The sequence below is a fragment of the Musa acuminata genome, chromosome BXJ1-5 (assembly GCF_036884655.1).
Source record: "Musa acuminata AAA Group cultivar baxijiao chromosome BXJ1-5, Cavendish_Baxijiao_AAA, whole genome shotgun sequence".
Lineage (NCBI taxonomy): Eukaryota > Viridiplantae > Streptophyta > Magnoliopsida > Zingiberales > Musaceae > Musa > Musa acuminata.
The window spans coordinates 4,184,971-4,199,832 of NC_088331.1; the positions used below are offsets into that span (position 1 = coordinate 4,184,971).

Below are 14,862 nucleotides of genomic sequence, written 5' to 3' on the forward strand. Positions count from 1 at the left end.
TGCAACATTAAAACCATTCAAACCAACAACAAACTGACCTGAAATCAATAGCAAAGATATATTTTTTTTTTCTCTTTTTTTGTGATGAAATAGCAGATGAACACCTACTGTTTCCAACAAGCTGAAACATTTGTCAGTAATGTTCTTGATGAAAATGAGCTCACTCTGTTCTGTACTTTTGTGTTGCATTCTTCTTCTGTCCAAAGCCTGCTGAAGTGTTCAACTTTATATAACTTATTTTTGTTCCAAATAAAACCATTGCCATCAAGGAAAAAAGATTGAGCTCATTTCCCAAGTGACTCCCTTTGTCTTAGTTTCCAGAGATCAGAACAGTACTGGTCATTTTCCTCACTCATTACCCACCAGTTCTTGTCTTCTTTGCCATCAGCCACACTGTGAGCTGATAACAAGAGGAAGCGACACTCTTAAACGAACATTGCATTGGAGATGGGAAACACAGTCAAAAACTTAAAATGAACTCCTCAGTCTTTGTCTCTATTCTCTTTATCACAACTCGAACTCAAGGACAAAGGCACATCTGTTCCCCAACCGAGTGGAACCAAACAAGAAAGGAGGAGATAAAAAGCCACAGAAGGAGCCTCCTCATCTGTACAGATCTGAACTCAGATTCAGCATCACACAATTGATTCCCCAGCTGTAAACATTTTGTACAAAAAGGATAAGGAAAATGAGAGAAAAACAGGAAGCAGACAGCTAAACACCATCCTGGTTGAAAGTACAATTAATTCCTTCACATAATACACAAATGGATTAATATGCTAGAGAGAGAGAGAGAGAGAGAGAGAGAGAGAGAGAGAGAGAGAGAGAGAGAGTTAATGCCAACCTAGAAGCCGCTCACAGACAAACCACAATTAGCTAGCTTTTCCATTACTCCCTACTAGGAAAAACAAAAGGAGTGTTTTCCTTCAAATCCCAGTACCTACAAGTCATCACCACTCTCCACCATAAGAACCACAGCTTCAACAAGATGAAGAAGAAACACTGAACACTGCTGCAACGTCTGTCTTTGCCGCTTTAGCACCTTCAACAGTCATCACTTCAGGTACTAAAATTGGCTTCGCCGTGCCCTCGTAGTTCCTGTAAAGTAAGTATATGTTATGCAGGTGCAACAGAACTTAAAGATTAAGGTACTAAATGCCATCAAATTTCTTCATATATCATGTGATATTATGAGTTTCGAGCATATTTCCTACAGGCAAATGCAAAATTTAAGATGAAGTATAGAACGAATCAAATTAACCTGTGTAGGCTTGACGGGAAGCTCGTCTTCGTTCTTCTTATGGCTCTTCTTTGCCACCACCTCCGATGCTGCTGCCCCGGCCGAGCTGCAATGAGACTTCTTCAGCCCAAGGAGCTCCTTCCACTTGATGGTTCCTCTCGGCGGCCGCTCCAACTGGACCCCGTCCTCGTCGTTGGCCCTGAGTTCTTCCCTTAAGGTGGTGATCCGCTGCGGCCCGCCTTGGTGGCTGTCCCTGAAAGGAAGCAACCGGCCCTTGAAGAAGAGCTGATCCGCGTCGATCATCGAATGGCTGCCCACCGCGAACTCGAAGTTGGGGTCAGGCGGCGGCCCGGGGGTGCGCGTCGCCGGCGGCTCCACGGCGAAGTCACTGGAGAACGAGATGCGTGGCGCTGCCGGCATGCCACAGAGGCTTTGGTGATCCGAGTTGAACATGTTGATGCATGCCATCACAAGACAACTCCTCTCCTTTTCGCCTTATACTTCCTCTGCCTCGACGTGTGTGTATGGATCAAGCAATGGCCACCACCAAGCAAGCGAAGAAATGGATGCAGTAGATGTGGACACTCCTGCCACTACTCGTCCTGCCTATATGCTTGTTCCTGTAAAACCATATATATATACATATATATATATATATATACATATGTATATATGCATATATATATATATACATATATATATATACATATATATATATATACATATATATATACATATATATATATACATATATATATATACATATATATATATATATATATATGTATATATATATATATAACAGAGAGAGAGAGAGAGAGAGAGAGAGAGAGAGCTGATGGTTCTCTCATGGTGGCGTTGCATGCACTGTCGAATGCCTTTAGTGTGGCATCTACATCTGTCCAATACTGTTAATTAACAACCCTCTCTCCATCGTGACTCAGTTCAATAAAGATGGAGTACTAAATCTGAAGGGAAGGGATGGAGAGAGGACGGGGGTGCGTCTCTACTCTACTGTACCATGAACGCACAAGAAGCTGCCACCTTTGGTGCGTCTCTCTGTGGTCCCTCGTCCAAAAGAAACATTGAGGTGTCGGTGGAATTGCTGCAGAGTTTACATCTGCTCATATATCTGCATCTAATTGGTCTTTGATTTAGTAGTTGCATATATTACATTGCTCAAACGCTCAGAACATTTGAGCATTCTTCTACTGATCTTTAATGTCCGTGTTAATGGTGGAGAAGATGATTCAGCCATAGGGAACGGACAATAGCTGATTCAATTTGGTCATCATATCTTAACGCTGAGCAATAGCATACAGCTCTGCATACTGTCTTCGAGGATAATTACACCGTGCAGTGGCGTGGCATGCAAGATAACATAGAATGTGGGGTTGAATACAGGCATTAGCTTCATGAATTATACCGTCAGATGATAAACACATCTTGTACCAGTCAAAGTCTCGGTGCATTGGAGTCTGCTTATTCCCTGACCTGAGCTTTCCTGGTGGCATCATCTCCGGCCAACTCAATGAGATACCAGCTGGAGAATCAAGATTTAAGTTGGGAGACAGAATCAGTCATCTGAAGGTGAGCATGATCACAGTTAAATACTGTCTCAACACATAATGCCAGTAAGTAACAGTGTTGGCTTGGAAAGCAGAGACAGCAGAGAAGACGTCGATGAGATCTTACTCAACTTGGAGTGCCAAGAGATCCCAGGCTTACTTTAAGGAAAGAAGAAAGGGGATTGGATTGACCGGTCTTTGACTCCATTGTTATCAGCAACATGTGAGCTGGCGATGTGGACAGCTGGATGAGACCACGTGATCCCCAGAGATCGCTCCCTTTGTTCCCATACCAAGATAAGATATCTACTTCTTTCTTTATGATGAAGTATGGAACTCGAAGCAAACTGTGCCATCAGAGTCTCGAAGAGTTCTTCCAACCTCTTCGTTTGTCTTCTCTGTAAGTGGAGGTTGGGAGCTCCATGTCCTTTATCACCGAACTAATTTACTCTGCCTGCATGCATCGATAACCCACATGCACTTTGGAGCTACCCAGGAATACTTTTCTCTCTCTCTCTCTCTCTCTCTCTCTCTCTCTCTCTCTTGTAGCTCTAACAAGCTTTGGCTTGGAGGTTTCAAACTTTTCTTCACCCAAGGCCAGTGGGTCATGGAGTGACTGACACACAAGTGTATCTTTTGTCTGGTGGCCTTTAATGTGGCATTCAATTGATAGCTGCGCTGGAGGTTGGATTTGACTGTTTGAAAACCAAGTAGATAGTAATGGCCGGACCTTTTACTCCCACCGAAGAGTACGGCTGTCATTCACATGCCCCTGCCATGGTGGACATTTATCCACGAGGAACCCTTTTAGGAGTAGTCAAAAAAGAGATGTATCTGCTCCGTTGATAAAGGGGCAGCCTTGTGTTAGCTTCTCTCTCCTTTGGTCTCCTCTCATGGTGGCAAGGATTCCTTCCTTGAGTTACTTTATGGCAAAGGGTGTCTTGAGTCATCAGTGAAACCCTTTGGAGTCTTCCTGCCTTGTGAGTCATATATATATATTCCCCACCCCGCTGCAGCTCCAAAGGTCGTGAGTTATATCCTATACATCTAGGGCTATAGTTGCAGAGGGACAGAAGAGCCGAAGGTGGTCGGCAGTCAAAGGTTGATGATACCTAAATTTGAGGCTTAGCATCATTAGAATTATAGCTTGCAGATTCTTTTGGCAGATGGGGCGGCGAGGAGCGATATGTTAACATAATAATGCCAATCCGAACAGCGATGTCTCTCTAAACAATGATGTGTCTTCACTGTTCCATCAAAGGCAGTGCAGGAAGAGGCTGCTTCGTGTCTCAGATTGTTTACTCAGCGTAATGTCTTCAGAGGGCACATGGCACTTGATGGATCCATCCATCCATTTCCGATGCAGTCTTCTCTCTCAGTGCTCCATGTGGATTCCTCGTGAGTTTGGTCTTATGGAAGACGTACACGTTGCAGGGAAGAGGAATGAGAACGCGATCAAAATGACGCTCGTGTTTATTGATTCCCAGCGGCAATCAAACATGTAAAGCTTGTAACACACAGAAGAAGCAGATCTCTTCGTATGTAGCACCCGAAGCCTCACGTTCTCTTCGTATGTGGCACATCTAGTAGGGGACGATCTTGCTGCCCAAGCACTTGTGAGCAAACTCCTCCAGGTCGTCGATGAAGCCGTCGCCATCAGCTTCAGCGTAGCGTATCCCGCGAGCGCTCTTCCAGCCGCTGAACCGCCCGTGTGGAAGCAGCGGGTGGCTCGTCGAAGCTCGTCCTGGCTTATGCGCCCGTCCTTGTCGGCGTCGAACATCTTCAGCCACTCCTTGAAACTCTTCCACTGTCATGTCCCCGTCCACAGACCGGCAGGTGGTGGTGGCAGTGTGCTTGATGGCCATTGTTGCTCCTCCGCTCCCCCTTCTTGCAACGTGTTTGAGAGTATTTGTGGCCCGGTTATAAGCGACACAAAGCAGAAAAGAAGAAGTAATAATAATGCTTGAAGAGTTGGATGATCGAACATGAAACGAGTGGCAATCCAAGTTTGGAGATAAGAGATTTCATGATCTGGAGAAGAGAATCACATAAGGCTACCACCACCCAATCCAGAGTAGAAGAATAAGATGGCACAGGGAGGAACCAGATGCTGCATTGCTCATCACCAACACTGCTGAATGCAATGTTCTTCTTTCGATGCATGACATAATCTCCTTAGATATCACAATCTTGAGAGATTTGGCAACTCTGCTTTGTGAAATAATTAACCATAATTCTGTAGTATCACTCTTGCATCACAAACAAGACATCTAGATCTGAACTCAGTTCCAATCTGGCAATGACAGAGAACTCAAAGCATATAAAGGTTTCTGAATTATAGAACATTCCCTGAAACTAAATATTTAGAGCACATATCTTCTTCTTCTCTCGGCAAGAGAGAGGGAGAAGAAGAGATGGAAGTGATACGAATCATAGCCATAGATCTTCATGTGGAGATGTTGCCGTGCATAAACAACAACGTGTTGATCTCCTCCTTATCTATCATCTCATTTCGAGTGCCATCAGCCCCCTTCGTAGCCTCTCGTGCCTTCCACCGAGATGTGGGGAAAGACTATTACATCAGTTTTTTTTTTTTTTTCCTTTGGTGTATCAAAATGAATTACTCATCTAAATATCAACTTGTTACAAAAAATAAATATTAATCAGAGTAATATAAATAATAGAATATTGAATCAAGCATCAAGTGAGACATCGAATTTTTATGTAAAACACCCTATACGGAAAAAACCATAATCAACTTCAAACCTTCACTATCACCGATAATGATAATATGTTTATAATAAGTTTTCTCCAAAATAAATAAAGGATCATAATAACATCAAGAACATAGATCTTGGTTCAACAATAATACATCATCGTCACTATTGATAGGTTTCATCAAAGAAAAATTTAGATCTCATCAAGTAGGTATATCAAAAAAAAATCTTAGATAAGACAAATTATAGATCAGTACCATTAGAATTATAGAGCTTATTGTAAAGATCAAATCGATGAAGTTTAACCACTTGATCGTTTAGCAAAATCTCCAAACTCTAACTTTCTCTCTCCTCTCTCTCTCTCTCTCTATTATTATATTTTTTTTTGGGCACCGCCTCACTTTTCACGGTTCGTTTGCATGCCTCTCATGCCGCACACGACTCTAATAGATTTTTTTTATTTTTATTTTAATAGATCATATTTGGGCTCAATGCTTAAATTGTTTGGTCCAAGCCCATGTATGGGCTGAACCTGACATGAGAACCAAGTCAGTCGTCATGATTTAAGTCGAACTACCTCAGCAATGTCTTGAACTCTTCGATGGTCATCTTCATCTAAGACATGCAGCACCAAGCAATGTTTGAAGCCCTTGTCGATTTCCTCTTTAGATTTTTCGTAAGTAATAACGAAAGTGTTGAAAATTGATTCATAGTAGTTATCTAGATTATTATCATGTTTTATGTAGTTATTATATTTTAGGTAGTTATAGGTATGTTCTAAGTAGTAACCCATGATATAGAAGTTATGGGATAGTTCCTACACCTAACTCAATCATGAATGACATGATGGGTGAGGTAATTATCACTAGGTTCTATAAATATTACCATAGTTCATGAAGCAAGAAAGTATATGTATTTGGAAATATCTTATAAGTGCTATATATCTTACCTCTTATTTAATATTACATCAATTTTTTTAATTAAAAGCATTCTCTTTTAATTATATTGTAGTATTTTATTTTTTATCGTTTCTTTACTCCTCCATCCCTAATATTTATAGTATAAGAGCTAAGTTTCAATTTGAACTGCGCATTATAGCTTTTAATGATAATTTCATGTCTTAACCCTTTATTTTTATCTTCTCGAGCAATTACTATAAATTTTAAAGTATCAAGATGAAGATTCTATTCAAGTTTTAGGATATTTAGGACTAGAATGGATATGCAGATCCAAATGAAGAAATCAAACTGAGAGAGAATTAAAAGGACTCAAATACATTGTTCTTCATTAAACAAATTGTACATGAGATAATCTTATCAAGAATTACAATAGCGACAATCTTAAAGCAAGCTTGGTTGATACTTTAAAATGAATTTCAAGGTTCATCAAGGGTGATTATGGTAAAACTTTAAACCCTTTGTCATGAGTTTAAAATTTTATTCATAAAAAGTTATGAATAGTGATAAGATTTTCTTGAGTGATTGAAATTATTAGTCAAATGAAATCTTATGGTAAATATTTTTATGATTATATAATTATTGTAAAAGTTTTAAAAAATTTAACTTCAAAATTTGATTGTGTTATTATCGTAATTGAGGAGTTAAAATGTTTATCTATATTTTCATTTGATAAACTAATGGGTTCCTAACAAGCACATGAAGCAATGTTGAACAGCTCACTTGAAAAAAATGAAGAAAAAATATTTCATATTAAGAGAGAGTCTTTTACTTCAAAAGAAGATAAAAAATCAATCGGAAGAAGACATAGTAAAGAAAATGGAAGAGGAAGATGAAAAGGACACTTTAATGAGTATGAACAAGTTATGGATATTCTCACCAAGTCACTTGTAATTCAAAAGCATATTTATTTTATGTCTCAAATCGGCGTATGTAATTATAAATTAAGGAAGAGTATTAAGCATTGATTCATAGTAGTTATCTAAGTAGTTGTTATGTTCTAGACAGTTATAAACATATTCTAAATAGTGACCTATGATCTAGAAGTTATGGGATAGTTCCTATACCTAACTCAATCATGTATGATATAATGAGTTGAGATAATTACCACTAGGTCTTATAAATAAGATCATAGTTTATGAAGTAAGAAAATATACGCAAAATATTTTGTAAGTGTTCTATATCTTATCTCTTATTTAATATTAAATTATTTTTTAAATTAAAAGTATTTTCTTTTAATTGCATGAAAGTTGATGAGTAGGGACAGCATGTAAAGAATATTCCCAGTTCAGTTTATTCATCTCATTTAAGATTCTTTGCAATACCTCCAAGATTCTGTATAACTCAAGGTTCGAATCTCGTGTCATCATAATTTCCTGAAATTAAAGTTGGAGCTAAATTAGGTTATTCTGCTGATGACCGAATCTGTTTCCATTTTCTAATGAAGCTCGATATGATTATAGAAATGAATACACATTTTGCTGGAAATTTTGATTCAAGTATATATCTTGTATTCATCATTTCCTATCTGAATGCATTTTGTACAAATGAGTTTATAAAATTTATCATAATTTTGCTACACTTATTTAAATTTATATTCATGGATTAGAAATGAATATAGGAGCGTTATTTGTTTTTATTTTTCGACTAATATCTAATTTATTTCGGATACTTCACTTAGGAAATCAAACTTTATGAGTTTTCACTTGGAGTGTCTTACTATTCAGATTTTATCAGGTACGTCCTAACCTGCTTAAACGTCCAAAAAGAACTCCTAGTTTAGATGAATTGAATCGGTAGTGTTCCATGTATTGGTTCAATTTGGCGACGCTCCGCTTCTTCGTCTCCTTCAGCATCATCATTGTTGTCAAGCCACACCTACGACCTCCTCTGTTGCCCTTCATGGTACTCTCCAACTCTTGCAATGCTTACCTATCTCTCTCCTTCGATGTCATTGCATTACTGCATTTTCACCTATGTTGCTTCTCCATCCTCAATGTTATCGATGATCTTTTTTTTTTTTATAATTATTATATAATCATATTTAATTAGATAAAATATATTATAATTTTAATTATTTATTTAAAAAATCGATTATAATAGGATTCCTTAGTCTATGAATGAACTCTCCTAATTACTTATCACAAACATTTTATTTTCATACATAAATAGATAATACCTCTCAGGGACTTAATATATGATTATATACAAAAGTTATATTATAAATCTTTTCTCATCTCCCCATAATCCTTATTTCATCGGTTATAGTGATCCTATGAACTGATAGGAAGAGAAGAAAATGAAGTCTAGTTCTTCTTGTAGATCGATATCACTGTAACTTTTTGGTTGGACGATGGATACTTATAGATCAGATAAATATTTTCTATATAACATCAAAAGGTATGCACATATAAACTTTGATTTATTGTTATTTGATTTTATTTATTGATATTAATTTTTTTCACATAATATTAGATTATAATTTTTATACTCACAATTGGTATCAGAGTCATATGTTTTGAAATTAAAATAACTTAGATCATAAAAAAAATTTAGATCTGATTAGATCTGTTCATCTTTTGAATAATTCTTTCAATCTAGGATTAATATTATTTTTTAATTAATTTATGATGTATTATGTTTGATCTATGAGTCTATTATTCTGTACTCCTCACTTGTTTGTAGGCAATATAATGCGGGTGGAACCATGATAGAAGTATGCTGCCCATATTTGTTCAACAAGTTGTCATCAGCAACTTACTCAATAACAACACTATTGAGGGCAATAGCCTTCATTGGCCATCGACCCAATCTTGGGCGACGGTTGAGCAGATGGTAGCATTGTTACAAGCAATGACGATTGCTTGTGTGTAGCAAACTAGGTGCTGTGATAACCTACCTTAGTTGTCGGCACTGCACATGCAGCGATGTCGCTACGTGTGGTAGCAACCCTATTTGGTGCTGTCTTGGATCGATGGGTATAATGATATTATTATGATAGCATTTATTAGGCACAACTGACATTAATGGGACGCTGGAGGCCGGGGTCACCCGACGATTGTTTGGCGAATATAGGGGTCATCGATCGACCACAAACACATGCACGATCGATGTGGACTCGCATAGTGGTGATAGCCATGGAATGTCACAGTCACCATAGGGGTCACTGATAGACCGTAGAGGAAATTCAGACTTGGTCAGTAGTACATAGGTAATGGATGATCATGTACCACGATAGCGGTAGGCCTCACACAAGCTACGACTATTGAGGATTAAAAAAAGATATTAAGGTTTTTTTACCTATTAAAAGATTATTTTATCCTTTTGAATTATTATAATTTCAATCAATGTCTCCTTGATAGTTCTGCCCTTTCAAAATCAGATATTTCCACTATATATCCATTGACATTATGAGAGTTATTTTTTAAAATCAAATATTTTGACTTATGTCCTTAACTATATCAAATTGATCAATTTGACTTGCTTTAATCAAATTATGATCAAAGCTCAATTATAGCTTATTTTTTATTAATTTATTTCTAAATTATATATTTAACAGAACTAGTTATTGGGTTTAATCTCGACAACCTAATTTTGACTCAATTTTGGGATATCTAATTAAATAAGATTAATTGACCCATTTAAGTTATATATATAATTAAAAAAAATATAAATTATGATTTTTTTATATTTTTCATATGACATATTGATATTTTTTAATAATTAAATTCTAGTTGTTATTCTTGAATATTTATGTAGTTATTCACATGCATATGATTAAAATTATAAAATAATATTTAATTTTTACATAAAGGTATAATTTATGTTTTATCATGAGTTTTTATATTGATTAATATTTAATAATTATAATAATTATTAATTTATTATTATTGAATTATTTTTGTATAAATTAGATTAAAAGATATTTCGTCAATATTATTTATAACTTATATTCTTAAGTTTTATTTGACTAATTGCTACCAAAGTAGCATGTGATGATAATTTTATTTGACTAGTAGCAACCAGTAGTATGGGATGATAGGCTTATGAGATATGAATTATAATAAATATTTTATTATTTATATAATATTTAAATTATTTTTTTTATTATTATATTAGTTTTATAATCATCAAAATGGCTTAGATCGATAATTTATAAAATTATTTTAAAAATAATCTTAAATGATAGTAATAAAAAATAATATTCAAACACACATAATTAAGATATTTATCCAAAACAAGAATCTACTTCGAATAATTATATGATGGGGTAAGATTAAACTATTTTGGATATCCTTGCAACTTAAGGTTGTATACCCAAAGGTAATATTACTCTACAAAAATGATGTTAGTCATTTATAAATAATTTTAAGTGAACATCGGATATATCAATATTTTAATCAAAAATAAAATATGAATGATATCAATAGTTTATTATATTTTGAAAACTCAAGCTATTAATATTATTTTATTATAGTACCTCCTTTCATACATTTTTATGTTTTTAGTGTAATTTTTAGAATCTAAATAGTTCAAATTTCATTTTTCTATATGAACTATAAGAAATAAATATTATAGTTTTATCTTCATATGTGAAAGTAAATTAAAAATAAAAATTAAATCATTACTTATCTTTCGGAGAAGAGTTTATCTTCTCCTATATAATAGGGGCTCCCCTCTTCTCATTTCTCACCCTTAGAAGTATGAGGATTGAGAAAAGGATTTCCGAAGGAGAGATAGGATCTTTTTTTTTTTTTTTTCTTTTTTTTTTCTGATATTCATGTTTTGAATTCTTTAATATTAGGATTGTTAGAATTTTATAATGCATAATAATATTTTAATTTTAAAATTAATAAATAATGATAATTGATTTGTGATGTTAATTTAACTTATAATAGCCTCTTATGCTTAAATAAATTTTAATATTGATTTAATTATTTAAATTCTTTTTTATTAATATAATAGTTGTAATTCATTTAATTAGTATATCTAGAATTATGTGTGAATTCTTATGATTTAATTAGTTTTAAATTTAAGACCATGAATCTAAATTGTTTAATTCATGGATTTGAGTTACTCTTTAATAATTAAAAATATTAAAATCTAATTTAATAAGAATAGTCAAATTGGGGTTTTGACCTAAGTTAAGTTAATTGACTATATTAGTCGATGTGGTCAGATATGACCTAGTACATGTAGTTAGGCATAACTCAACCTATGTTGTTAGGTATGATCAAACTCATGTGTTTAGACATGACCCAATCTATATGGCTAGATATGATCCTAACTTATATGGTCAGGTACGACCTAATTCATATAATTAAGTATGACCCAACCCATGTAGCCAAGAACAGTCCAACCCATGTAGCCAAGTACAGTCCAACCCATGTGGTCAAGTATGGTTCAACTCATGTGATTAGGCGTGACATGATCCATGTGATCAGGTATAACCTAACTTATGTGATCAAATACAGTGTAACCCATGTGGCCAGGTATGACATAACCTATGTGGCCAAGTATGACCCAACTCATTTAACCAAGCATGGTCCGGCTCATGTGGTCAGCATGACCTAATTCATATAGTCAAATATAATCCAACTCATATTACTATGCACGATCCAACCCATGAGCCAAGTGTGGCCTAGTTCAATAGTAAAGCTCCGCCCAACTCATAAGTGAGGCTTAACCTAACCCGCAAACCTAAACCCACCTAGCTATGCGATTGGCATTTGACATATTATCATCCCTCTATCCAACTTATTGTACCTCAACCTAACTTATTACCTAGGGCAAGCATGTGCAAAACATATAACACATCCGAGACTTAGGTGGGTCCGTTCGATCTGGATTAACACTATACGAAAGTTTAATTTTCTCTCTCTTTATTAATTCAAGCTCATTAATTGATTGGATCAAATAAGTTTTATTAGTTCAAGCCAATTTATAATGATCTCAAACTAATTTGACTAGTTCAAATCTATTGAACTTAATTAAAATTAATTTAATTTAAATTAGACCGGTGTAGGGTGATTCTAGCCCATAACTATAAATAAGGATTCGAGATTGGTTTCGTTAGATCCTATATAAATTAAGTTTAGTTTAAGTCAATTGGGATATTCCAATTATGGTTCTAGTTAGTCGAGGAATTGATGTCTCAATTTTTTTTATAATTTGATAAATTTAAAAGTTTTGTTAGAATGTATCATTTGAAAATGATTCTTCATTTTCTGCTGCTTCTTTTAAATTAAGTTTATTATATTGATGTGATTACTATCATGTAGTATATATGACTATGCTACCGCTCTACATTAGAAATATAACTTAGAAAGGAGTTATTGGCCATTGCATTGTGGAGCTAGCAATGGATATAGTTTAACAAATCATACATCAAGCATGGTCTCTAATAATATTTTATCATACTATTTCTTTAATATATGCATGAATGAATTAATATAAATATATGATCATGGTTGTTTATGTATCCCTACTAAGGTCAAATAGGGTAATTCCTTTTGAAGATTAGCAAACCATCAGCCATGATAGTTAGACGATTCCTTCATCCACTATTAAGAGGAATGTGTCTCCACTTAAGTGGGTGAGGGACATCATTCCATCCGCTATTGGGAGCGTGATATAGGTTCTCTTCATTCGCTGTTGAAAGGAATCCATCTTGTGGAGTATGCCTCTCCATTCACTGTTGAGAGAGTGCACCATCAAGTATGAAGTACATGTTTGTTATTTGACTATTATATATGTCAATAAGATATATTACATGTGATTAATGTATGATTTTATTTACTATATAAAAATTATCATTATTTTTCTGATACGTGAGTTTCATAATGAATTGACATATTATTATTTATATTAAATTATTAACATTCCTATATATGTCATAAATATTAAAATTATTTTTATGATTTCTTCAGGGTTTCTACCAACATGTATGGTTGCTAATGTATTTTTATTTTATATTTATTTTTAAAGTAACCTATTATTTTATAGTACATCTAAGACTTAGGTGGAAGAGAACTTTTTGTCACTTACGGCCGTGTGATCCTTTTTATATAAAAAAATATTATTATAAATACAAGGATTTGAATTTATTAATAAAAAATATTCTATAAATTATGGATATTTAAAATAATAGTTGAAAATATCTAATAGGCTTTGTCTAATATTTATAAGAATAACAATTATAAATAATATGAGTATTTCATTATTGCTGGTAACTAGTGTATAGGAATATTTGAGAGCTATACAAGATATATTTAAATTTACTGATAAATCATTAGTTAGTACATTAATGAAAAAATTAATTATGACTCGGTACGATGACACTCAAAGAATTCAGGATCATATACTCAATATAGCTGACAAAACTATGAAACTTAAAGCATTAAGCATGAATGTGTATTAGTATTTCCTTATGTGGTTCATCCTTAGTTATCTTCCTCCTCTATTTGGCCTATTTAAATTTTGCTATAATACAAATAAAGATAACTAAAACTTGAATGAGCAAACTAATATATGTGTTTAAGAAGAATTAAGGTTAAGGTAAGAAAAATCTCATAATGTTTTAACTATTACTCAAGGAGATAGTAACAAGAAAAGAAGGTTGATGCGTCATCCATCAAATAAAATTAACAGGTCTAAAAATACTAAATATATTAATAAAAAAATTTCACAGTAAAATATTTCTTTTATGATGAGAAAGGATATATAAAAATGGACAATGTTAAAGTGAGTGGATTGAATCAATAGTCTTCGATTTAATGTAGTCCCTTTTTATATGTCTTTTCTTAGCATAAAAAAAGTTCTTTACTATACATTTTTTTTTTTCATTAGTCTACTTAGTATTTTCAAACTCGACAAATTTATTTGGTGGAAAACACTTCTTAAACACATATACTATTTAACTCATTTAAGTCTCATTTATTCTTATTTACATTGAAATAAATCTTGAATGGCCAAACTAAGAAGAAAGAAAATTAAGAATAAACTACATGAGGAAAGACTAATCCACATTCATACCTAATTTTTAAGTTATGCATGTCATCTTTCTAAGTCATAGTCATTTTTTTATTAATATGTTAGTCAATAACTTATCATAGCATATTTAAACCTATCTTCAATAACTTTCAAATATTTTTGTGCACTTTTTGCAAGCTATAATGAAGTCTTTATATTATTTATAAATGTCATTCTTATAAATATTAGTATAAGCCTATTAGATCTTTTTTAAATATTCGTTTCATTAATATATTCTATAGTATTTTCATTAGTCAAGTTTGTAAGCCCATCAACAAGCAGTTCTAAGTTAAGATCTAAGGCATCAGTGTGAACTATACATGATCTAACTATTATGAATAATTTGAACC

At 33.9% G+C, this 14,862-nt stretch overlaps 1 protein-coding gene across 2 annotated transcripts; it reads right to left on the reverse strand.

Moving 5' to 3' along the window:
• Positions 1-118: 118 nt before the first annotated feature.
• Positions 119-1,868, reverse strand: LOC135673117 (uncharacterized). 2 transcript variants are annotated; one of them, XR_010513248.1, is made up of 3 exons: positions 1,262-1,865; positions 845-1,098; positions 119-655 (listed from the first exon to the last, which is right to left on the reverse strand). XR_010513248.1 is itself a non-coding variant. In XM_065181880.1 (2 exons), exons 1-2 carry the CDS (start codon positions 1,706-1,708, stop codon positions 1,060-1,062), a joined length of 486 nt encoding a protein of 161 aa, XP_065037952.1. In that variant the 5' UTR covers positions 1,709-1,868; the 3' UTR covers positions 690-1,059. The 2 variants fall into 2 exon arrangements, 1 of the variants encoding a protein (XP_065037952.1); XM_065181880.1 differs by lacking the exon at positions 119-655 and having other exon boundaries at positions 690-1,098; positions 1,262-1,868.
• Between the last annotated feature and the right edge of the window lie 12,994 nt (positions 1,869-14,862).